This window comes from Sipha flava, unplaced genomic scaffold, assembly GCF_003268045.1.
Source record: "Sipha flava isolate LNK unplaced genomic scaffold, YSA_version1 314_pilon_pilon, whole genome shotgun sequence".
NCBI classification, from domain to species: domain Eukaryota; kingdom Metazoa; phylum Arthropoda; class Insecta; order Hemiptera; family Aphididae; genus Sipha; species Sipha flava.
Genome location: NW_020272994.1, coordinates 140,542 through 165,884, shown reverse-complemented (window position 1 = coordinate 165,884; position 25,343 = coordinate 140,542). Strand labels below are relative to the sequence as shown.

General features: G+C 24.8%; 5 protein-coding genes across 11 annotated transcripts; 3 read left to right on the top strand and 2 right to left on the bottom strand.

Moving 5' to 3' along the window:
* Positions 1-4,148: 4,148 nt before the first annotated feature.
* On the top strand, positions 4,149-10,684 carry LOC112686525 (hydroxymethylglutaryl-CoA synthase 1-like). 4 transcript variants are annotated; one of them, XM_025558865.1, is made up of 12 exons: positions 4,149-4,544; positions 4,970-5,116; positions 7,210-7,416; positions 7,493-7,589; positions 8,520-8,735; positions 9,026-9,226; positions 9,298-9,423; positions 9,521-9,703; positions 9,825-9,975; positions 10,042-10,203; positions 10,267-10,490; positions 10,561-10,684. In XM_025558865.1, the coding sequence occupies exons 1-12, from the start codon at positions 4,344-4,346 to the stop codon at positions 10,656-10,658; spliced, it is 2,013 nt and encodes a 670-aa protein (XP_025414650.1). In that variant the 5' UTR covers positions 4,149-4,343; the 3' UTR covers positions 10,659-10,684. The 4 variants fall into 4 exon arrangements, with proteins under 4 accessions (XP_025414650.1, XP_025414649.1, XP_025414651.1 ...); XM_025558864.1 differs by having other exon boundaries at positions 8,517-8,735; XM_025558866.1 differs by lacking the exon at positions 7,493-7,589 and having other exon boundaries at positions 8,483-8,735.
* LOC112686527 lies at positions 10,682-13,738 on the bottom strand. The gene is made up of 5 exons (XM_025558869.1): positions 13,524-13,738; positions 13,299-13,458; positions 12,899-13,233; positions 11,395-11,463; positions 10,682-10,812 (listed from the first exon to the last, which is right to left on the bottom strand). Exons 1-5 carry the CDS (start codon positions 13,614-13,616, stop codon positions 10,744-10,746), a joined length of 726 nt encoding a protein of 241 aa, XP_025414654.1. The 5' UTR covers positions 13,617-13,738; the 3' UTR covers positions 10,682-10,743.
* A 414-nt stretch (positions 13,739-14,152) lies between these two features.
* LOC112686526 (CWF19-like protein 1) lies at positions 14,153-17,364 on the top strand. Its single transcript, XM_025558868.1, has 12 exons — positions 14,153-14,352; positions 14,615-14,671; positions 14,764-14,933; positions 15,001-15,102; positions 15,214-15,431; positions 15,508-15,638; positions 15,698-15,984; positions 16,065-16,150; positions 16,210-16,325; positions 16,392-16,536; positions 16,613-16,794; positions 17,048-17,364. Exons 2-12 carry the CDS (start codon positions 14,640-14,642, stop codon positions 17,187-17,189), a joined length of 1,611 nt encoding a protein of 536 aa, XP_025414653.1. The 5' UTR covers positions 14,153-14,352; positions 14,615-14,639; the 3' UTR covers positions 17,190-17,364.
* A 366-nt stretch (positions 17,365-17,730) lies between these two features.
* On the bottom strand, positions 17,731-19,686 carry LOC112686540 (alpha-ketoglutarate-dependent dioxygenase alkB homolog 7, mitochondrial). Of its 3 annotated transcripts, none has more exons than XM_025558886.1 (5): positions 19,602-19,686; positions 18,896-19,514; positions 18,617-18,796; positions 18,281-18,408; positions 17,731-17,937 (listed from the first exon to the last, which is right to left on the bottom strand). In XM_025558886.1, the coding sequence occupies exons 2-5, from the start codon at positions 19,196-19,198 to the stop codon at positions 17,799-17,801; spliced, it is 750 nt and encodes a 249-aa protein (XP_025414671.1). In that variant the 5' UTR covers positions 19,199-19,514; positions 19,602-19,686; the 3' UTR covers positions 17,731-17,798. The 3 variants fall into 3 exon arrangements, with proteins under 3 accessions (XP_025414671.1, XP_025414668.1, XP_025414669.1); XM_025558883.1 differs by having other exon boundaries at positions 19,581-19,671; XM_025558884.1 differs by having other exon boundaries at positions 19,590-19,671.
* A 41-nt stretch (positions 19,687-19,727) lies between these two features.
* LOC112686539 (3'(2'),5'-bisphosphate nucleotidase 1) lies at positions 19,728-24,299 on the top strand. 2 transcript variants are annotated; one of them, XM_025558882.1, is made up of 7 exons: positions 19,728-19,847; positions 19,922-20,118; positions 21,188-21,313; positions 21,372-21,590; positions 23,477-23,525; positions 23,616-23,884; positions 23,947-24,299. In XM_025558882.1, the coding sequence occupies exons 3-7, from the start codon at positions 21,194-21,196 to the stop codon at positions 24,202-24,204; spliced, it is 915 nt and encodes a 304-aa protein (XP_025414667.1). In that variant the 5' UTR covers positions 19,728-19,847; positions 19,922-20,118; positions 21,188-21,193; the 3' UTR covers positions 24,205-24,299. The 2 variants fall into 2 exon arrangements, with proteins under 2 accessions (XP_025414667.1, XP_025414666.1); XM_025558881.1 differs by having other exon boundaries at positions 19,755-19,861.
* Positions 24,300-25,343: the final 1,044 nt, after the last annotated feature.

Sequence of the window (25,343 nt, the reverse complement as noted above, 5' to 3'; positions counted from 1 at the left end):
TTATATGGCAATAACTATATGTATAATTTTTTATCATTATTTTTATTTATAATGTTATTTTTAATTTGGCAAGTATTAATATTGAAGGTGAATATTATATCTTACCTTCTATACTAATTTTTACATGTGTTCTTAATTTTCTAATGTTATTCGAATATAAAATTTCATATAGCTTTTTTACAATATATTTTAATATTAATTCATAATTGTGATTCCTATTGTATATCTAATATATAAATATTATATATAGTAGTTTGTTAAGATAGTACAGTTTGTAAAGCTTAATTAGTAAAGTTTCAAATAAATTCATTATAATTATAAAATAATTATTTAATTAAAATTTTTTATAGTCCTTGTGCTATTAATTATTAAATTCTAAAAATAGTTTTCTGTAATTAATAAGCAATAGGTGATTTAAATATTGGAGAGTTTATTGAATCTCTTTGTATTAATTTGATTTAAACATTATTGACTTAATTTGAATATATCTTTAGTAAAATATTTAAGATAACAAATATTGCAACAAAATCTGATTTAGAGTCCTTAAAAATTGTTATGGCTTATAATGCAAATATTATGAACATTTTGAGGTAAGTACTTCATTTAAGAAAAAAAAAGTTACAGGCTAATGAAAATTTGTTATTTATATTAGTATTCTAAAGTTAAAATAAATTAATTCTTAAGAAATTCACAATATTTTATAGAATAATGAATAAATAGTTTATTCAGGTCTTGAAACCACTAATTAACAATTTTGTAATAAAAAACTGTTCTCAATTATTTTATATTCACATTTTGAGCATCTGTGTTAACATTATAAACGCATTTTCAAGTTCTTGATGCCAAACTAATTTTCTAATTTTTATCTGAATCTGTTAAGTTTGACTAGTAATGTTATCAGTAAACTTCGGATGTTAATGACCAAAATTTCATAAAACATGAATTATAAAATGTCATAACATGCAATTATATCCCATAGAATGTATTAAATATACTTATTTTTTCGACAAATATGTGCAAAAAAATAGTTAATATTAAAAAAATGTATATACTCTTTTAAATATATATTATAATTGCTGTATTATAAAAAAAAAACAATAAATACGAAAAAAAAATTATTAATTAGTTTTTGATCTATTAAAGTTAAATTTTACATAGGTTAAGCATTTCAAATATCAGGATTATACTATACAACAATAATTTTGCTGATATTTTTAAACTTAAAGGACCTTCGACGATACGACAAGTTTTGTAGGCTGAAAATAACTCAATTAACGGTAATGATTGATAATTTATAATAATATGGACAATTTTTAATATTATACTTATAATTTTTTTAAATATATGCTAATTAACCTAGAAACAATAGATATATGCAAACTAAGTTTGCATATTTGACAATCGAGATTTCATGAATCGAATTTATATCATATTTGGGTAAAATTCTGGTTGTGCGAAAAAAATATGCCAAGTCATAAACATCCGAGCTCTAGTTATCAGTGTTTGAATTGGATTTCTATTGAACGCCCGATATCAAGGATATGGACATTTAGTGTGATATTGAATAAAATAGTATAGGATGAGTAGGTATAAACACAAATATGTATAATAATATATATTTTTTTTGCTTTATATAGGCCATTAAGGCCCTTTGCCGTAGCTACTACCTCCTCCCATCGTTCTCTATCCTTGGCCATCTCTTCCGGATTCTCAACTCCTATTAGCCTTAGGTCTAGATTTACTCGGTCACTCAATAATATTACTATACATATCTATGGTATAATGTTATCAGGAGCGTAATTTAGACTTTTGAAAGGGTGGGGCAACTGATTAAATTTGCCGACTTCATAATATTTAAAAAAATATTATTACCTATATATTTAAGTATTTAATATTTATGAACGATAGACTATCAATAAAATATTGTTTCGGAATAAAACATGTAAGGATTAGTAATGAATAATGATGTCATGATGGTAAACAAAGAACATGAAACGTTTCAATTTACCCAATTCAATAATAACATTAAACATAGTTATACATTAATTAATTTACTTATCCTATAGACTAAAGGTAAATTATCTATGGAATAATGGAATAATAATATAAATCTAATTAAATAAATACTTATAATTTTATAATTTGTATATTTAATACTTTACAGAACTTATTTATAAAAACATAAAATTGTATCTCAAATATAATATGTACCATAGTTTGGGGTGAATAGGAATAATTTTAACAGTTTTTTATAGATTATTAGCTCAATTTTTATGGTATCGATATCACGAAAACTTTTATAAAAATCACATACTCGTATATAGAAACATATAAATATACCAAAAATAGAGTTTATAAGGTTCGCGTAATAACGAATGTCATAAATCTGGGAGGATCCAGTGTTTCTCAACTTTTAATAAACCGTGAACGTGTATTTAAAATAAAATATCTGATTTCTGAGTACAAAATAGTAAAAAAAAATTTACTATTTACCGATTTTAGAATTTGATCATCAGAAAAAGAATTGTCGACTTTTTAAAATTTCTTAAAGTGGGGCATTTGCCATAGTCTGCCCCCTCCCCAAATGACGCCTCTGCATGTTATTACTTGTTACATGTTAATTTCAAAAACTGAAAATTAATACAAATTTTTATGATTTAATTTAAAATAGATATAGGTTAGGTTAAATTTAAAATTCAAATTTAAAAAGTTGATCTCATAACTATTTAAATAAATTATTTCTCTTTTATTTTAATTTCTGACTGAAATGAAGAATGTAATTTTTTTTTATGTGTACACGATGTCCATTAGACATATTATTCCGATCATCACAATTCTAATAGGTTTCTTATAGGAAATGTTGCTAGTTAGTAGGTACTTTAGAGGGCTACTTTTTACTTTTTATACTTCTTTACTAATTTTCTAACTGTTTTATGTAATTACGAAAAATGAACAAAATTAACAGAACACCGATTTGTTGAAAATCAAATTTTCGTTTTCAAAAATTGAGCTATTTATGGAAAATCAAAATGTTCATGTTCTCGACTGTTTTTTCAAAAACGTCAAAAAAAAAAAAATCATTTTGATTTGGTGAAGCCTTGAAAATATAATTTAAAATATAAAATATATATATAAATATATATAAAATATAATTTCTCGTTTACATCTTTTACTGGTAATCAAGAAATGGACTTAATTAAATAAAAAGAAAACGAGTATTAAATGATTAAAATTATAAAATTTTAACGAAATCAAATACTTCAACAAAATTGAGGGATATTTATTTTGTTTTTATCCTATAAATATTAACTGTAGCTATTTGAAATATTTACTGTGCATTTATTTCAGCACTTTTTAGGCAATTGAAATTTTTGATTTTGTAATACTTTAGATGCCTTTTTATTGCTAAAAATAAAACATTAAAAGTTTAATCTACTTCAGAAATATAAGCTAAATTACTTAGAATCATTTTATCGAGAGCTACAATACATTGGTTTCAAGTTTTTAAGACTATTGTAGATATTGTATTTGTACTATTATAAGTAAAAACTTGTTTATATTCATTCCAGTCAACAGTAATGTAGATATTGGGTAACTTTTTATTATTGACTGATCGCTAAAAAAATTACTGTCATCAAAAGTAAGGAAGTTAGAAGATCACTTATATCATGAATGTACCGTGTTTTTATTTTATATAAAATATATTTTTATATTATTTCGAAATAAAAATTATAATGTTTAATTTGTATTATATTCTAAATTAATTAGGTACCTTCAATATTTACTTAAGAGTATACATTTTAATTATTTTTCAACAATATATTTTAGTATAATTTTATATTTATAATAAAACTTATAAAATTATATTAAAATATAATATATTAAGTTATAATATTTTAATATATTATAATATTTAATATTATATATTTATAATAAAACTTATTGAATATATAAACTATCAAATCAATTAAATATATATATATATATGACATTATTTACACCTGGGTATTAAAAAATATTTAATTTCATTTTTATTATAAATGTATACCTAATTAATTTTACAGCTATCACTGTCCTAGAATATCGTATTTAACTTATGGTTGGTATCAATAATTTGATATCATGACCGATAATAACAAAATTACAATGATAACCAGTAGAGTTATAAAATGAGTACGATTTTATGGAGTTTTTAACGATTGCATTTTACCTAAAAATGTTGGTTGTCATTTAGAAAATAATTTAAGTAAACATTTATTTTGTTATACTCATTACAAATACTTTAATATTCTTAAGTTAAAAAACTCTTATCAAACTTTGTTTATACGTTGTTTTTGTAATTTATGATGATTATCGTTTGTAATTATTTGCGCCGGCTGAGTACTATTTGTAACTACCATTTGATGTTTACTAGAACTATGTTTATTCGATCTATTGACAAATCAAAAAGTAAAAATTGGTCGCAACAACAACCATATAATAAGTTCTTTGTCTTAGACTTTGAAGCTACTTGTGATGATAAAGCACATTTATTAAAACCACAGGTTATTAATTATTTTTGTTTTGGAAAAAAAATATTATTTTCTTGATGATAATTAAAAATAATTAAACTTCTCTAAATTGTATTAGAAATAGTGTATAATTTAATTTATGTAATAATTTATGAAATAAATGTATGTAAATTATTAAAATGTATTATATAAGGTGGAAAAAAAAAATTACACATTTTTTCCTTAATATTCCTTTATATATAATAGAAATTTTTCTCATACAATGTACATACCTATTTACAGCTTATATATACATATATGTATCTATACTTCTATGTACATTTATTATTGTACATGTTATTTTTAAAATTCTTCATATTTATTATTAAAAGTAAATATGTAAATTGATCAATTTATTCATTCTCTCATAGCTGATTGTTTACTATAAAAATGTAAAAGATTAATTTTATTATTTTTAGGAAATAATTGAATTCCCATGTATATTAGTAGAATTTTCAACAGTTTCAAGAAACTTTGAAGTATTATCATATTTTCATTCATATGTTAAACCAATTATTCATACAGAGTTGACTGAATATTGTTCTCAACTAACTGGAATTACTCAGGTATTATATTTATTGAGTTGAAGAAATATTAGATGATATTTTTATAAATTGGATATAAGATTATTTCTATTACTTTTTCCCAAAATTATCTTAAATATTATAAAGTAGGTTGTAGGTATGTAGTATATTTTTTGTACTGTATATTTATATTTCGTAGGCCACATGGAGAATCAGTCTTGTTTGCGAAAAAAGGCTTTGTAATGGAATAGCTTGTTTGCAATGTACTTATTATTTTCCAAACGGCCTGCTGTTTTTCTGACATATTGCATATAGACTAACAACATTTAGGCTTTTTAAGAACTAAAAATATTATTTAGAAGTAATACAGATTCCACCATGTATTATATGTCATCAATTCATATCTACATATTTAAAATTTCCATTCATAATGTACTAATGTAGGTAAATATCTATAAAATTATAGATAATATCTAACTAAAACATTAAATATTTAGTAAACTGACCTCTCTCATATTCTTGGGGTTAAGATTTGATTTTGTATTAAACAAAAATAAAATGTAAAACTTAACGTTCAGATTTTTATTGGTTTTATAAATATGCAATTGATACAGTTAATAAAATTAATATAATACTATATAATAGGGATAATAGGGACCATACTTATTTAGTTTACATGATATAATAATTGCATTATTCTTTTTTTGTACAAGTTAATATAAAATAAGTAAAATGGTTATTACTATATAATAATTGCAGTTTTCAAACAGCCTAACTGCTGGTAGTCTTTAATGCGATAAGCCTGAAAAACAGATCATTTGGAAAAATGTTAAGTAGTTAGAAAATGAACTTCACCATTGTTAAGACTAATTTTTATACGGCCTACAATATATATACCCATGGGGCGCTCTCTAGTAACTTTTCAGGGGCAAACTTAAAAAAATTCTGAAATTTAAGCTGAAAAAAGGTTTAATATTATTTCAACATATAAATGTGTTATTATTTATATAATTTATATTTTCATAGTATATAATAATTAATAAATATCCATTTTAAATACAGTAAAAATAAATGGAAAAAAATATAATCAAATATATTATTCGGTTTTGGAAAATAAAAATTGTAAATTTCTTTCTTTCATTCCAAATAAATTAATGATATCTTGGCTGAAATTAATTTTTTTCGAGTTCACCCTTTCACAATGAACGCATGTGTTATTAGATAAAATATCCAAAAATTACTTAGGAATTTATAACAAATTATCTTAGATCGATATTTATCATTATACGATAATCATTAATACAATAACAGTTGTGCATTTTATACTAAATACTAATAATTATAATGATAATAATGTTTTAAAAATTACTATTTCATATTATTTTTCCATGGGGGGGGGGGGGAATAGGCACTATATAGTCTCCTTCCAATGGGTGCCCATGTATATCAGTGGTGTATACATAACTTTTGTATGGCGGGGGGGATTAGTTGCAAACAAATTATTATGGAAGGAAAATTCCTAAACCTAAGTATCTGCACATTTAAATAATAAATAATAAAATATATATATATTGAATGTGTCATAATAATAATTTACAATAAATCCTTGCAATATTTTTTTTGTTTCCTTATAATTTCCATATATTAAGAACACTATTTCATACAATTTTAAAAAAACCTATGGGGGTTCTTTTATATACCCTTAATATATATACCTATTTGACTCTATTATTTGGTAATAAAACATACATATTTAAATTATACAATCTATCAAAAAAAATGTATCTATATAACTTCAGTAATCAGAAAAAGTAATATTTTTAATCTTCAGAATTCTCTTAGTCTACTAATTGACCCATTTTATTTTATTTCAAATTTAAGCTATACTAGTAGCTAATTGTGTGATAGTAAACTTGATGTTTGTAACAGTAACATATATTGCAAGACTTTTGCTACTAAACATTTTACTTATAAGTTTAAATTTTTAAATAAGGTATAATTTAGCAATAAACCAAGAAAGGTAATAAAACACAATAAACGTTGACATTTACTACTATTTGAATACAACTAACTATATATTGTACGTATTATTTATACTTATAAATTAGTATATTTATAGTTTATTTAAATATTAGGATATGATATGTAATAGTCCACTATTTGATGAAGTTTTCCAAAATTTTTGTAAGTGGTATATAAATCAAGTCAATGATGAAGATAAGTCTATTATTGTTACTTCAGGCAATTGGGATTTAGGTAATATATTTGTAGAACAATGTAAACTATTTCCTTCAACAGTGAAAATTCCAGAGTTTATGTGCACTTGGATAAATATAAAAAAGGTATTTAATTTGTCATTACTATCTTATTTAATTATTAAATTAAATATTTGTTTTTAAAATAAATACTGTTATTAAGTTATTTGCTCTGACCATTGGACAGTATCCCTTTGGTATACAAAATATGCTGAAGACTGCTAATTTAAAACAAATGGGGAGCATACACAATGGAATGGGTAAATTAATTTAAAATAATTATTCATTGAAACATAATTGTAATGATCAATATAATTTTATTTTATTTTTATAGATGATTGTGTTAATATTATAACAATTATGAATCATTTATCACAAAAAGGTTGTATATTTAAAGCAACTAATAAACTCATTGATGTATAATTGTTTTTGTAAAATATTATGAATAAAATAAAACTTATGATTTTTACTATTGTTGAATTATTTTTCTTATTATAGTATTTCCAATTCATAATAGATGAATTCAAATTAAATTTAAGTCGAAGATAAAAGAATTCTAAATTTGTTTATATTTAAAGAATAAAAATGTTGAGTACAGTTTTATTATAATTTATTAATTCAAATTTTGATTATTAAATTAAGTAGTAATAAAATAATGATGCATGAATATTCTTGTAGAAATGATAAATTGTATAATAAATTTAAATAATCATACTTGTTAGTAATTATTAATAATTAAACACTAAATTATAACATTATTTATTTATTTATTTTTAACTTACCAATTGTACTCAGGGTTATTTAAACAAACTTATATATATTATTCAGTATTATTCAGACAATAACAGTTAGTTCACATGTATGTGTTTGACATTTAATTAAACGATGTATTTTTATATGTAAATTTAATAGTTATCTCATTGTAAGTTTATTGCGTATTTTTTCTATTCAATTCTTTAATTGGCCAATTTGGAGTATTATTTGTGTACATATATATATTTGTGAAACTTCGTATTAGTAAATTTATTTCACTAGAAAAACATTTACGGGGTTGAAAATCATATTTACAAAATTGATCAACGTTAGCTTTATTATTTTGTCAATATTATTTGTATGATTATTTCAATTAAATTTTATATTTATTTCAATACAGAAACAAATAGTAGTAATTATGGAAATTGATCAAGTAGGTAAATGGCCAGAACATGTGGGGATATTAGCTTTAGAGTTAATTGTACCATCCAGATATGTGAATCAGATTGATCTCGAATTACATGATGGTGTATCCAAAGGAAAATATACGATTGGTTTGGGCCAAGAGCGTATGGCATTTTGTTCAGACCGTGAGGATGTAGTTTCGTTGTGTCTGACCGCAGTCAGTTCTTTGATGCTCCGTACACAAACAAGTAAATTTATAACTATGAAATATATTATTCTATTTAATGTTAGTATTGTTTAATTTGCCTTATACTTATTAGTTATCTATTTATTAAATATATCTAGCTTTTAATTTTAAGAATTTTACCTTTGGGAATCAATTGTTTTTTTTTTTATAAATAACATATACAGATTTAGTGCCCACGGAAAAAAGGAAAATCTTAAATAAACCTTATTGGGATTTAAGAGAATGACATAGTCATGTTTTGTATGCTTTATATTTTATCTAACTTTATATTTACGTATATCTATACTATAGGCTATTCTGATATTGGACGGCTTGAAGTGGGAACCGAAACACTGGTAGACAAATCCAAAAGTATTAAATCGATGTTAATGCGCTTATTCAAAAATTCTAACAATAATAATGTCGAAGGAGTTGATTCGACAAATGCATGTTACGGAGGAACTGCAGCTCTGTTCAACTCGGTAGCTTGGTTGGAATCCAGTGCTTGGGATGGTATTTAGTTTAATTATAGATAAATCAATAATTATTTTTTATTTTATAATATATTATACATGTGTATATAGGAAGGTTGGCCATCGTTGTAGCTGCAGACGTTGCAACATATGCTCAAGGTGGGGCGAGGCCAACAGGTGGGGCAGGTGCCGTGGCCATGTTAATAGGGCCTAATGCACCCTTAGTATTGGACAGAGGTGATATATTTTTAGTAAAACCATTGAATAATAAAACATTAAGGTAAACATTAAAATGAAGTAGTAATGCATAAGTTGTATATGTTGACCGGTGCAGGATTAAGAGCTTCGCATATGGATGATACGTACGACTTTTACAAAGGAAATATGCATACAAATTACCCATTAGTGGATGGTAAATTGTCAGTCCAATGTTATTTTGAGGCGCTATACAATTGTTATTGTCTATATCGCAAAAAGTTTTTAAACAAGTTTGCAAATGACAATGAAACCAATACAAGTATTTAAATAATAACTCATATTATTGATTTTAGCTCTATCCAAATGATAATACTACAATCATATATTAATAAGTAATACAATTAACTACAAATGTATTATCAAAAATCTTCAAATTATAGGTAGTAAAAGTGTGTTGCAACATTTTGATGCAATCATATTTCATTCACCATACGGAAAACTCGTAAGAAAAGCATTTACTTGGTTAACACTTCATGATTTGCAAATAGATGCTAATTTCTACAAAAAAAATTCTAATTTATTAAAATACAAGTGAGAAGGTAGTTTAAATAATAAAATGGTATCTAAATCTAATATTTTGGTAAAAAAATTTGATAGACTCACAGATATTAATGTTGATCTATTATCTGATCCCGATGTCTTAAAAGATACAGAACAATTATTTAAAAAACTTACAGAACCAACCCAAAAGTTACCTAGAAATATAGGAAATATGTACACAGCTAGTGTTTTTGGTGGGCTCATTTCATATTTGATCAGGTAATATCATAATTCTCACAAATACTTAATACAAATTACAATACTTTAAACATTTAATTATAGTAAACCAGCTTATGAAATGGGTGGACAACGAATAGCAATGTTTTCTTTTGGTTCTGGTATGTGTTCTTCATTTTATTCAATCAATATTCGTTCAGGAGAAAAATTGGACACTCTTATTAGTCATTTAGTACCACATGTTGCAGAAAAATTAGAAAAAAGACATTGCACATCACCAGCTGAATTTGAAAATATACTTAAAATACGTGAATTAACTTATAACAAAGGTATTATTTTAATGTTCTTTATAATCATGTATCAATAATTAATTAATAATTCATATTATTTGAATAATAGCACCGTTTGAACCAACCACAAATATTGAAGATTTGTTTCCTGGTTCTTGGTATTTGACATATATTGATAGCATGTTTAGAAGATACTACTCACAATAATAAATTACATGAATTAAATAATACAATTATTGTTTTTTTCTTTCGAATAAATTACTTGTATGCTTAATTATAATTAAGTTCAAAATTAATTTGTTTTACCATCATTATTCTTGATACTTATGATGAGTTTATGGATTTCTTCAGCACTATACTTCTGAAAATACAATTTAAAAATAAATTATTAAAAATAATTTATAATATTATATAATAATATAATAATATAATCTTATATAAAAGTAAAACCAATGAAACTCCTCAGTTTTACTTAAATAATTACAAATTTATAATACAATATTTTCAATTAAATTAACAAATAATAATTTATTTTATTGTCTTTAGTAACTTTGTTTGTTGGATACTGGTATAACTTTTTTATTTTACTACAGTCAATAGTCAAATTTTTAAATGTCTTTAATCGTCTTTTGCACAATTTTTTTTCTTCCTTAATTATGTGAAATATAAATAATAAACCAAATATAAATGTAATGAGGGATTGCTTAATAATATATTAAATTAATGAAGTAGAAATTATTAGTTATTAAATTACATTAATAATATGCACCAAGTTTTTTTATACTAAAACACAGTGCTTAATGATAATAACTATAGATCAATTAAAATGGTTAATCTAATTGAGTAAAGATTAATTTTTACATAATATAATTATTTCAAAAAAATGTATATAGGTAATGTTTTAATATTTATAAATATTTTATTAATTATTACTTAAACTCACAGACTTAGTAGGTAATACACTAGAAGATTTGTCTTCATTCATTAAATTGTCCTTAGTGCCCAGTTTGTCCTAAAAAATATTTTGAGTAGTTTAAAAACATATTTAATCATAAAACATCAAAAATTAATTATTACTTATACAGTTTATGGATTAACACCATACAATATTTTTTAATAATAAAATATAATTTATAATTTTATATACACGTTTAAAGATTTACAAAATAGATTGATTAATTGAATGCTAGAATGTCAAATGTAAAAATATTTCATTAATACAACTATTCATACAGTAAATAATTTAGAAATTTTTATTTTAAATTAAAATAAACAAACTGCTATTTAATTTTTAGCAAAGAAGGGCATTAACTAGTTAATTTTCTAATAAACTTTTTAACTTTTAACTAAATTAACTGGCAGTTGAAATAACTTAGCTTTTTATAGTTGATTTAAAAAGGATCCATCAAGTTAAAATGTTTTTACATTTTTCATTTATACGTAAATATTTATACAAAAATTAAATAATCATGTAAAGTAAAATGGTCGTATACACTGTAAATCAGATGTCATATAAGATTGTGTAGGTTGGGGCCCACCTTTGGGTATTGGGTTCTGGATACAGAATGTTATGTATAAAGAATTTTTACTATAAAGATAAATAAATATGGTAGTGAATGGCCCCTTGATGTATATTGTACAATATCATAGTATTTTTCAAACACTTCAGCGCCACTGCTGTATATTATAATAAAAAATGCAATAAAATTGTTTATTATAATTTAGGAAATAAATCTTTCTGAAGAACGAAGTCATTTTTTATATGATCTACTTACTAATTAAAAAAGCAGATTAACTTTTTTTAAACTGAGTTAAGTTAATATTTTTTTCTTAATAACTTATAACTTATTGAGTTAAATTTATGAATTGTTAACTGTTAATTTTTAACTTATTGATCTTGTGTTTTCTTAACTTAACTTGAGTTAATTATTTTCATTAACTTGCCCACCTTTGCTTTTTAGAAATAATTTATATATAAAATATTTAAAAAAAGATTTAGTAATAATATCAATAATTACTTCTGGATTAATTAAAAAATAATTAATTACCATTTTGTTTTAAATATTCTAGTTAATAACAGGAGTAAATTTAAATAAAAAATATACAATTATATTATTTACATTTTTTTACTAAATTTTAAATTATTTTACAAAGAATCAGATATAAAACAACTCTGGTCGTTTAACTTTTAGTAAAACTATAATAAATGTATGTTTAAAGGATTTTTAGATTAAATTAATCATACTGAATTTCTGATTATTAAAATCAAAATAATAGTTATAAAAAGAACTACTGAAAAAAAAATTAAAAAATTCATAGTCATTAACTCATTGATTAATCTGAAAATGATATAAATTAATTCAGAAATGTAAAATATAATTTATTCAATTCATAGTAAAAACCATATATTTCTTGATCAAAATAAACTTTTCACAATCTAAACTTACCTGTATATTATTAATATCGATCTTTAAATTGTGGTTTACGATTTCCATAGGTTGATTATCATTTGAACAAATACTTGATAATGAAAACTTTCCAGTATTTAATAACATATTTTCTAATTTTAGTACATGATCTTCAATCGACTTGAGTTTTTTATAAATATCAATGTCATTATCATTTTTAAAGTTCAAACATTTCTCTAAATTTGATATTCTTTCATATACGTCTGGTTTTTGTCCTATAGAATTTTCATTACTTGACAATTTATAGCTGTTTTGACTAGCTGGATCCAAACCACCATTACACTGTGGACCTGAATGATTAACCACTTTGCTATCTGTACAATTCAAAACGATAATATGTTTTATATAATTGTAATTTAATAAAAAAAAATTATAATACTTTTTACAAAGGATTCTGATCCTATCTGACGTTTAGCTGCTATTGTAGAACAAGTTCTGGATGAATCAGAACTAGAAACTAAACTACAATACACTCTGGTATTTATGTCGTTACTTTCTTCTCTTTTTCTTTTTAAGAAATTAGTTATTCTACTGTTCACCTATCATAAAATACCATTTATTCAATATATCATATAGATTAAGTACGCGTTTGCGTTTGACTTACTGCAGAGTAAGATTTACATATTTGTACTTCGTTCGGATCAAATTTTGATTCTATCTTGTTATCCATGGTTCTTTTATGAACACATACACGCATAAACCAATATTATATTTAAGTTAATAATTATTTCTTAATATCCAGAACATAATTTCGGTTCATTAAAACATCAACAGCAAGTATTAACTAACACAGCAACGGACTTACAAAATACAAGATTGAGTGATAAATATTATTACAGATTATATTTATTATTATTTTATATAAGTATATAGGTAAGTATTAAACAATGCGATTATCATATACTCGAAACGTTGATAACAGTAAACATTGTTATTGGTATTGAGATAGATGAACACTATTGCTTAACAAACCCATATATATATACTACGTATAGAGCCGTATGACCAAGGTTCCTTATAATTGTGGACCAAGGTTGATTTACCTATCTTAGCCGCAATAAAAGAGTATTTGTTCATCGTTGTAATCATAGACCTATAAACTAAGGTCTTTATAGTCCTTTGGCTATTTTGGATCCTTTGGATCGATTGCCAAAGACGTTACAAGCGCACATATCGGTTTTGGCCAGTGTCGGTTTTTACCGCAGACGAGTGGTTGAACGATGAACATTATACAGATAACAGTTGTGGACCGTAGCACGGCGGCATACCACAATACATCGTTCACAACAGCGTAACTATTGTAGTGACGTCTGTAACTCTTAGTCCGTTGCGGCGTGCTCGTGAACACACCTCCAAACGTGTTTTGCATGTCCGCTATTTTTGTGAATCGCTCAACGATTTGAAACCATTGATTGTTTGTATCCATTCGCCAGGTGCGTATTATTTTTCTCAGGTATTTTGATGTACGATTCACTTTTCATCTGAAATGCGACGCTCGTTCTTTTCGTCGTAGATAAACAGTATTCCCACTATTAAATCATATTGCTTGTGCCGGTGTTGCCTTTGGTTCGTCATTTTTATTTTTTATTTCGGCCCAAATAACATTTAGTAATAACTCTTAATTTTACGGTTGGCACTTATTAAATCGTGTTCGCTAGTAATTTTTAAAGGTTTTTTAAATATTTTGATTTTCAGAATACTATTCTGAATAACGGACGTAATGGCGGCAAAGGAGAATAAAAAAATCAAAATGTAAGAAATTCATTTTTCAATTTTTATTATAATTATGTTGTTATTAATATAACACTGTAATCATATTTATTACTCTTATTCATTATATGCAGATTGGTTTGTGGTGGAATCAACGGACATATCAAGACATTTGTTGAATATATTGAAAAATTGTACATTAAAAAAGGCATGTTTGATTACGTATTTTGTGTTGGAGATTTTTTTGGAGATGATGAGTCAAGTGAAAGAGAATGGGAAGAATTTAAATTATCTGGAAAAAATAGTAAGGAATAATAATGATTACAATTTTTTTTTCAATTAAATTAATTTGGTTTTTTTTTCTCTTAAAGTTTCAGTTCCTATTTACACTTTGGGACCAAACAAAAAAGATCATGAAAAATATTTTCAGAATCTGCAAGATCAACAATTGGCCCCCAACATATTTTACCTTGGTTAGTCGTATTTTGTTATTATTTGATAATTATAATAAAAGTAATTTTTTGCTTTTACTTGTTTTGATTTAGGAAAATAATATTTATTTAAATTGTTTTGTGTGATATCAGGTAAAGATGGAGTATTTACTACATCTGATGGTATAAAAATTGGCTATATAAGCGGAATACAAAATGATGATAATAAAGAAAATGAAATGCACACATTTAATTATGAATCTATTTCTCAATTTAAAGAATCCTGTATACGATCTGGGTGTTTATATTTGGATTTACTCTTAACTTCACCGTGGCCATTAGATGTTCGCAATAAAGAACGTATTCCAGAAGTATAAAATGTTTATAATTAATTTAAAATATTTTCAAAATTGAATCAATCGAAATTTTAAAAATAATTTTCTTTAGAACCAAAATATCAAAGGTTTAATTGATAAAGTAACTGAATCATCGCTTGTGTCTTGGATTGCTATTAATTTAACCCCACGTTATCACTTATCTGGCATGCAGAAAGTCTTCTATCAACGTAGTCCTTATAAGTATAAATATATTTTTTTATTATTATTTTAAACAGTATTACATATATTTTCTTGTATAGGAATTGCAATACTAAAATTATGACACGATTTATTGGATTGGGTGATTACAATAGTATAAATAAAGAAAAATGGATGTATGGCTTTGTTTTATCGCCACTAGAATTTATCTCAAACCAAATAAATTATACTGTTACTGAATCACCATACTCTTCTAATGTTTCTCAATATATTGCTCATTTGTTGCCAGTTTCGAAGCAATTTTTTTATAATACAAGCACTAATAGTAATTACAATAAAGATGAACCAACAAAAAAAAGAAAATTTGGTCTGCAAGCAGCAAAACAATGTAAGTAAAACTTATCGAAAGTTTTAAATAATTTAATTATTATTTTATATTATGTATTTTATTAATATTTGTTTTTATAGCCATTCATGTAGACACGGAATCTTGTTGGTTTTGTTTGTCAAGTAAGAACATTACCAAACACATGATTATATCTATTGGAGATCAGGTATTCAAATTGTTTATGATATATTTATACATTAAGTATATGTAATTTATTTATTTTAGGTATATATGGCTGGTACAAGAGGTCCTTTGGTTAAAGAACATATATTTATTGCAACAATTGAACATTATAAATCATTTGCTGAAGTACCACCAGACACAGAAAATGAAATTAATTTGTAATATTGCCAATTTATAGTTTCATATTTATAATTCCTTTAAATTAATTTTTATTTTGGTTACAGGCTTAAAAGTTGTGTAAATAAATATTTCGAAAGTACTAGTCGAGTAGCATTGTATTTTGAGCGCAGTATTTTATCGGCTCATTTTCAGTTACAAGTTATTCCAATTCCTATCAGAATGATTGAACGTTTAGAGCCGATGTTCAAAGTAATTTTAATCAATTGATTTTGAGTAACTTATATTTATTTATACTGTTTATTATTAACAATAATAATTTTTCTAGTCCAAGTTTAAAGAATATGATCTGAATTTGGTAGAAATTCCTCCAGCTGCTTCTTTACGTCAAATTACAATGAATACTGCACAATACTTTTGTGTTGAATTACCCAATGGAAAACGTTTGTTTCATAATGTTAACAAGAAAACTGATGGTATTCAGCCAAGATTTCCTCTTCATATAGCAAGGTGTGTTGTATTTTTTTTTTTTTATTTTATTTAATGTTAAAAGTGAACAGCTAGTAGATTTGAATATGTATTAGAAAGGGGTAGTGGCAGTTTTTCTTTTGAAATAGTCATCCAGCCTGTTCTTGCATGATACTAATAATGTCTGGATTTAATCAACAACTGCATTTAGAAACATGTGCTTAATCCTACATTAGTTTAATTTTAATTAAACATTTTTAAATTAATACTGTAAACTAATATTACATTTGATTAGAGAGGTATTGGCATCACCATCACTATTAAATGTCAAAGATCGCATTGATTGGAAAACATGCCAGCAACCTATAAATGAAGAAGAAATGGATGTAAAACTGTTTCGTCAAGCTTTTGCTCCGTATAATCCAATCAAAGATTAAATAATGACTGATTTTAATTTTATTAATAACAAACTAAAATGAGTATTTAATACCGTTTGTATTTGTTTGTAGACTTAATAATTGTTTAAGTTTTGTAAAATATGATTTAATTATAATTTGTTTTTTTGCCATGAAATCTGATATCAATTGAAACTTGTACATTTTTAGCAAAGATAATTGTTATCTTGATTATTTCATTATAATTATAAAATAATGTTATTAAGGATATCTTCATATATGTAATTTTATATTTTAAAATGTTGTAATTTTTTCATGATAAATGAAAATATGAAATTTATATTTTAATATCAACAATTTAAACTTAGTATAAGTTTTAAAAAAAGAAAAATAGAAGATGTATCATAATTATAATAGAAATTTATTATATCGTATTTAAATAATTTGTTCACATATTTTATTTAAAGAGTTATTACTGATTTAATATAAAAAATTGAATCAACCAAGTACCAAATAAATATTTATATCTTATTATAATATATTAAGGACTATTAAGACTATGAAATGTATTAAAAAACAAATATTTGATGTCTGTAGAAGATATTTTATTTCAAAATAAAATATTATATAATCAAACACTTTCTAATATAATTATCCCACATTATCGACAGGAGGCTCATTCCTCATTACAATTGAAATTCTTCGTTGACGTACAATGTGTTTATCATCAAATAAAGATGGTATACCATCGCTTAATATTTCATGTGTATATTTGTATCGCACATCGTCTCTGTAAGTGGTTATAATATATTAGAGCTAATAATTAATACAAGTACATTATAGCACTGTTTAAATAAAACAATATTACTAGATAAATGTATATCCCAAACAGAAAAAATGAGTGTACAAGTATTAAAAAGTTTTATAAATTAATTTTAATAATTTAAAAAAAATTAATATACTATATATTTATATTAACTTAGGAAAAAATATTGGATTATATTTTAAAATTTTGATATTAATAAGTCCTATTAACTTTTTTATTTTTCACTTTTTAAATACTATGAAGGGCAAAAAAACATTTTAATAGTTATAAATTACAAAACAAAAAAATTAATTGAATGAAAACTTACTTCATAATATATAATGATCTGCGAGGTAATAGTGCATATACTGTATATATATCTGGGTATTTTTCATCAGCTAAACGCATAATAGAGTCGGACAACAAACTCAATCCAGCAATTATATTACCACAAAACTAATTAGAAGGAAATAAATTATTAGGATCTTTGTAAAAAAAGTTATTAATTGAAACATATCAATTGTCACAGATAAAAATATTTATTTCTAAACAAGTAGGAATTAATTTATTATCACTATTGTCTATTTTTTATTGATAATTTAATAATTCGATTGGCTTATTTCCCTAATTCAAACACAAAAAAAAAAGTAAAAATGACACTTACTCGTATACTATCTACGTGTGGCTTAACATAACCATTTTTACATAAATCAAGTATGTGTACCCTCTGCATAGGCTCTGTTGACCCATTAGCAAATATCTGATCTTTAAGCCTTTGTATTATACTCGTATTGTTTGGATCTTTCCAAGCAGTTATCTCAGTTTCTCTGTACCCATGTATGGCCTGTGTGTACCATTAAACAATTGACTTACATTAAAGCAGCTGGAGAGCATTAAAAAAATGTCAATATAATATAAATATTTATATTTCAAATTGATTTACATCATCCCAATGATCTTGCTGATAACGCAAGCGTTTTAACGATTTTTCTATTTCACTAACAAGCCAAGACTCTTCGTCCCTGGAAATTATATCTGGCACAACGGTGAACGAGGAGTCGAACCGTTCTCGTCTATTACAAATCGAATCGTCGACTTTCGAAATTTTCGGGAACTGATATCGGACGTATGCACTTGGATCGACGGCAGCCGTGGCTAGTCGTTCAAAACGCGGTACAAGTTTGATGAACCGTTGATTGAAAATAAATTCATTGCGAGCCAAATTTACGGAAAACATATTGCACATAAAAACAATAAATTAACTAGGCCGTATGAAACTGAACGGTGGAAACGGTGATCGACAAAAAAAATTAAAAAAATAAAGCAATTATAACAATTAAGTGTTTGGATTGCGCCATTGCTCCGAAAAATTATTGTAGAATACTTGTGTATCAGGGCGAAAAGAACAAAACCATACGTTAATATTGTTATTATTTGAAAAGACCAAATGACCGATACGAACAACAATCCACACAGGAATTCAGAGCGCTTTTATTGTTTGTTTTCGCCCTTTGACATTTTTTTGAACTTGTACAAAAACGGTTGATCTTTGATTAATAATTCTGTAACACAGACGTATGAATTAAAACAATTTTCGTGTCTCATTGTTAAGTTATAATACTGATTACATTAATTACATCGAGTGTTACTTGTGATAATAATGTCTACGATTTTGACCGGCGGCTGGATTATCTTGTTCGTTCACGAACTGTATTATCGCAACCGGTGAAAATCATGTAGAGTTATCAAATAGAGTTCACTTGTCGCAACACAATCAGCAGACTGAGGGGCCATTGTAGCTCATCATTGATTTTCGGCTATATCCAGTGATAGTAGTTTTTATAAGCTGTTAAGTTATTGCGCGAATCGTTTCGATAGCGTACCTAGATGATGTGGTAATAAAGAGAAAGTAATTTTTTCGGCATATCGTTGTAGATCATTTTTTTAGGAAGACAATTCGCTTTTACAGCTAATAAATTGATGACATGGTTCGAGTGAAATTGATGTAACGTATCTAACTACCTTTCGCGTTTTTATATGTATTCACACACGTTCAGTACTTTATGCACATTTTGAAATAACCTCAATACACGATTTGCGATCTGCTGTCTCAGATCTGAAATTATTGTGAATATTGGTCTACAAACGCTCAAACATATCAGAGAAGTGAGTTTTTTGTTTTATATATCAGTAAAGAAAAAAAAAAATTAAATTAAATTGACAGTCAATTATTTACGTTTGAACATATTATGAATAATTTAATAGTTTGATAGGAATAAAATATTTTCTTATTTGATTGTACTATAAATTGGTAGGTTACATTTTTATTGTAATTAATTGTATTAATATTTAATGTAACAATTAATTAAAGATACTACCTATATAATCAAATAATTTCATTTTTATACTTAAAATAAATAGAAAATCTATACTTGGAACAAAATAAATATTTGTGATACAATTAAGTTTTAATCTTTTAAGAAAAGAAACCATATTATTATATTTTTGGTCATTTAATAAACTTAAAATTAAATCTTTAAATAAAGTCTCTTGATAAATATTTGAATTTTAATGAAAATATAAAATAGAAACCCATGAAAACTTCAATGATAAATTAGGCACAAAAAGGAACCGAGTAAGAAGTGACATTTTAACTAACCATAATAAGTAACCATTAAGTGATCTATTATTACTTAGTCATTTCTATGTATTATGGAATAAGTAATGGTTTTAATATTAGTGTATATTAAAAAAAAAAATCATTGTTATAACTTCTTTCACTAAAGCCCATTTACTGGTTTTTCAATATTATCATACCTAAAAATTAATATTTCTAACAATAGGTGTAAAATATATGTAATAATATATATCTATAATATTATATTGATAAAAAATTGACAATCATTAGAGGTCATCTTGTGACCATAGAATTACGCAAGCCATTGTTTAAATAATTGAACATTACCTTGTATAGATCATAGATACATGATATACTTATTTTCATAAATAATATTATTGGCCTTCATACTATTTTGTCTTAAGAAGATTGTATCAATTTTACCAATATCTTTTTTAGTCTGTTCAGCTCAATCGTAGCAGAAATTATTCTCTAATCAGTTCTCCTAAAATATAAATTAAGTTTAAAATTGTTTATACATAAATAAAAATAAATAATTTAGTCTAAATTAAATTTCTTGATTTATTAATTAAATCTATATTATTATTATCTGTTTAGATTAAAATGGCTCAAGGACAAGCATTAATTTGTAGACTATTAGCTTCATCTGTCTCGGTTGCTCATAAAGCCGGTAAAATAATTCGTGATGTTATGCAAAAAGGTGATTTAGGAATAATTGACAAGGTAAATACATCTATATACATTAATTTTTTATGTTATTTATTATAAATTTTTTGTTTAGGGTGAAAATGACTTGCAGACTGAAGCTGATAGATCTGCACAAAGATGTATTGTTGCATCTTTTAAAAATCTCTATCCCAATATAAATATTATAGCAGAAGAAGTAGATAAAATAAGCCAAAATTTAGATGTGCCAGAAGATTGGTTAATTACTGAACTTGATCAAAAAATATTGGATTTGGAGTGCCCAAAATCATTAACTAACATCACAGAAGATCAAGTGAGTTTAAATAATATAAAAAATAAAATAAAATATTTTAGTAAATAAATTTAAATGTAAAATATTTGTTACATAATTTATTTACGAGTATTTTGTAAATTTTAATTTTGTGGCAATGTTATTTCAAAATTAATTTTTTTAAAGATATATAAAAATTTAAATTTAAATAATTTTTTAGTCTAGATAGTTAAGGTAATTATTTTGGACGTTTAAACGACTCATATTAATTATTATTTATATTATTATTATTTATTACTTGAAAATTAATCTTAATTTATGTCATTAGTACCATTATGTTAAAAAAAAAAAAAGGCATAAATTATATTAGTACTAAGTTATATAACTATCAGGTAAGAAAAATTTTAAAATAAAAATCAATTAATAAAAATAGTTATTATACAAAAAATATCTTACAAAATAAGTTAATCTAAACTAAAATACTTGTTTCTACTTAAAATTAATACATTTCTTTCAAAGTTTTATGAGTGTATTAAATGGTTATAAAACTATTTTACTTATCTTAGTTATTTATACAGTAATCCCTCGTTATCCGCGGTTTCGATCATCCGCGGTTGGGTCCACGATAACATATTATTAATGTGATTACGATTGCGATAACGTTTTACCGTTGTTACACGAACACTGTAGAAATTTATTTTTGACAATAATTGTAGATGATAATTGTTGTTATATCGCTATAGGTATAACACATATACATTATATATACTTATACTTATTGCAGATAAACCACAAAAAGTTACCTACACATGCACGATTAATAATCGTTAATTTGTAAGGTGATATTTGTGCGTGACGCATGTACAGCAGGGTTTAATAAATTTAGTAGTGAAAATATTTTTAAATGGCTTCTCAATGTAAAATGTCAATAAAAAGGAGAAGAAATGTTTTTATATTAATCGTTCAAAAAATTGAAATTTAAAAAGTGGTGATACTGAGCGTCACTTACTAGAACGTATAAAATAAATGAGTCTAGTATTCGAGAAATACGTAAAAATGAAGAAAAAATACGATAGATAATAAATAAATTAGTTGTAGGAATTAAAAAATATTAAACCTAACCTCCCTTTTTACATTGATTTATAGTTTCTTTATCCTCGGATGCATTATCCGCGCAGGTTTGCTGGAACGTAACCTTCCCGGTTAACGAGGGATTACTGTAATTGTTTAAAAGTTTGGAAAATATGATAAATAATAAATATATTTAACTATTGTTGTGAACCAGGTGTTAATCTTGTAGAATTAATTTACAATATTGATGGTAAAGACATTACAAATTTATTTAATTCCAAAATATAATAATAAACAAGAAAATGTGGTAGAGCTTGATGAATCTAATGTACAATCTTACATGTGATAGAGGGTTTAGGACGATAAACTCGTAAGTCGTAAGGTGATGTAACGCACATTCGGACTGAGCCTAAAGAATCTTCGGTGAGTGATATGTGAGTGTTCTAGTCTGTGAGTGAATCCAACAGCTTCTTGTCTTCGCGTCTCTCGGTATATATGCTGGTCCTCTCCTTTTTAGGTCATCATTCCTTGGCGTGAGACTGTCTCAGATGTCATGTATCTCCTGTTGTCATCAACTTCATATTTTATAATTAACGATTTTTATTCGTTCAAGGGTAACATCACAAAAGTTTGGCAATTTATTCAGCTTGTTATATTATGAAAATATTATTTATTCAAGGGGCAGTTCATCAAGTGGTTATTAATAATGCATATGTTTTTGCATAATACTTTTCAAAAACATATTTAAGTATGAGGTTATTTCCTAGTGCAAGCGTGATACTATCATGTATAATATTTGGTAATGGTGGCAAGTATTGTAACACTATCAAAATTAATTCTTGCTTATTTTTTTTTAGATTACAGTTTGGATTGATCCATTGGATGGAACCTCAGAATTCACAAAAGGTAAATCATTCAAAGTATTTTATATTCATGTAATTTTTTTACTTTTATTGATCAAAATAATAAAAATATTTTACTATTTTATTTATGCAGGTTTAATTGATCATGTAACAATATTAATTGGAGTTTGTGTTGATGATGAAGCTGTGGCTGGAGTTATTTATCAACCATTTTGGCAAAATAGTGGTCGAGCTCTTTGGGGATTAGTTGGCAGTGGTATTGGTGGATTTGAGTTGAAAGAACCACCACAGAACAATAAAGTATATGTGACTTCTAGGAGTCACTATGATAAAGCAATTGAAACATTTATTAATGGATTACAACCTTGCGAAGTAATACGTGTTGGTGGTGCAGGAAATAAGGTATACATTTTCAACCAAAATTTATTTAATATTGGATTTTATCATTTTGAAAAATATTTTAGGTACTTTATATATTAGAAGGAAAAGCACATGCTTATGTTTATCCAAGTTCAGGATGTAAGCGATGGGATACAGCTGCACCGGAGGCTGTACTCAGAGCAGCTGGTGGTGAATTAACTGATGTACATGGAAATAAATATAGCTATGGTAAAGATAATGAAAAAGATCCATTAAATAAATTTGGAGTATTTGCCACTGCTCCATCATATAACCATACTGAATTCATGAAACTCATTAGTGAAATCCAGTCAAAAATTTAAAAAATAACATTTTATTCAACAGTCAAAATATGAAATTCAATTATTTCAGTTTCATGAACTCAAAAATTGTAATCCTAATAAATTGTTGAATTAATTTGCGATTATAATCTTAATTTAAGTAAGAAGTTTAATATTATGTCAAAATAAGTCTTGTTCTAAATTCCAACTTGAATCTAAATACATTTACATTAAATATATTAAAAAGTAAACCATACATTTATTTATGTATATTTCCATTAGGGATGTTATTTATTTGTTAAACTTTATAATGTAAGCAATTTTACATACATATATATATATATATATATATATATATATATATTATAAATATTAATGTATTTATATTACTATAATTATGTATTATATATTTATATTATATGTTTTAACAAATCTATTGTTTGCGAATCCTATAAATCTAATGTAAATAATATACTACATAAAAATAATTTTGAATCCATTATATTATTATTATTATTAAGTACAATAAACATTTTATTTGGTGTATTTAAATACTATTATTAATAAACTATACTAAAAAGATAAAATAACATTAATTTTTGTTTATTTATTTTCAATGTTAGCATTCCTGTTTGAAATGTTGGATTTTTGTAACCACCTTGACTAGTATTTTATTCAATATTTTATCTATACAGTAAAATATTGTTGAAATACTTTAGTATAATAATGTTTAACAAATGGTATGCATTTAGATTTATATATGTATAAAAGTGAAAAATTAGTTAATCTTGTTGTTCACCACTGATTAAGATAAAGTATATTTATTGTGGAAATTTGTAGAATATTTATAATTAATCATACACGGGTAATTGTTAACAATTAACAAACAAAAGGTTTGGCTGATTTTAAATATATAATATAATTGAAATATTTATTTAAAAATCGATTTATTTATTATATTTTAATCAACAATACTACTAATATCAAAATATTATTTAGTGCCAATTATCAACCGTATGGACATTGGAGAACTATTTCAAATTACTCATACCAATACAGATTCAGGGGAAGGGCACCTCTTATCAATTTTCTATAGACAAATTTTTTTATGTTACAAAATGTATCATTAAAATGAAAAATACAATAAATAAGAATAATACTACCTACTAGTATAATAATTA